We start from the raw sequence: 886 nt of genomic DNA, 5'->3' as shown, positions 1-886 counted from the left end.
TTAATTTTCTCTGGCATGGGGAAGCAGGACACATCTACACTGCCCATCTCACCTCCAGCTCAGTGGCCCCAAACCCCAGCAGCACCCTTGAGCCCCGACCGAGCCGCGCCGCCTCTCCCCGCGCAGCACCGAGCCAAAAGCTTCCCCAAAGGAGGAAGCCACCCATCCCACAGAGGACACGAGAGCATCATCCAGAAGATAAATGGGTACCTACCCCTTTGGCAGCTGGTCTGGCCCGGGCGGTGGCTAGTGGGAGGCTGACATGGACCAGGCTCCCTCCATCCTCCATACGGAGAAGGCATAACTCAGCCTCTCGTGAGCCACGTAACTGCAGCTCGTCATCTTACTGTCCATCTCGTCGCTCTGTAGCACCTGGTAGAGGAAGTCTATGTACCTTGCTGCCAGCTTGAGGGTCTGGATTTTACTGAGTTTGTCCGAGGGCAAAGTGGGGATGATTTTCCTCAAGGCGGCAAAAGCTTCGTTGAGCGACTGAGTCCTCTGCCTCTCTCTGACGTTGGCCAGGATCCTCTGGCTCTGCAGTTCTTCATAAGACTGGGAGCTGGGACTGGATTTTTTCCCCCTCTTCCCTGGGTTGGGGCTGCCATCTTCGCTGGACTTCTTACTGTATCTTCTCTTCCTGCCAAATCGCTTTGGCTGCCTTTCCAGCTCCTCTTCACTGGTCCCCAAGCTATCCACAGGGGAAACAGGAGAACTGGAGCTTTCTTCCATGCTTTCTGCAAGAAGGGGAGGGGAAGAGACTTTCCCCCCCTTCCTTATGTTATGTGAGTGTGTGTCTTAAATGTGCTTTAAATTCCTGAGACAGATCCTTTGGAAAAACAGAAGGGTTGGGGTTTTTTTTTTGCCTTTTTTTTTTTTTTTTTTCCCC

General features: G+C 53.4%; 1 protein-coding gene across 1 annotated transcript; it reads right to left on the bottom strand.

The window, feature by feature from the left end:
- Positions 1-221: 221 nt before the first annotated feature.
- Positions 222-840, bottom strand: TWIST2 (twist family bHLH transcription factor 2). Its single transcript, XM_010004705.1, has one exon. It carries the CDS (start codon positions 727-729, stop codon positions 247-249), a length of 483 nt encoding a protein of 160 aa, XP_010003007.1. The 5' UTR covers positions 730-840; the 3' UTR covers positions 222-246.
- Between the last annotated feature and the right edge of the window lie 46 nt (positions 841-886).

Source organism: Chaetura pelagica, unplaced genomic scaffold (assembly GCF_000747805.2).
Source record: "Chaetura pelagica isolate M959 unplaced genomic scaffold, ChaPel_1.0 scaffold89, whole genome shotgun sequence".
NCBI lineage: Eukaryota > Metazoa > Chordata > Aves > Apodiformes > Apodidae > Chaetura > Chaetura pelagica.
This window is presented reverse-complemented; position numbering and strand designations above follow the sequence as displayed.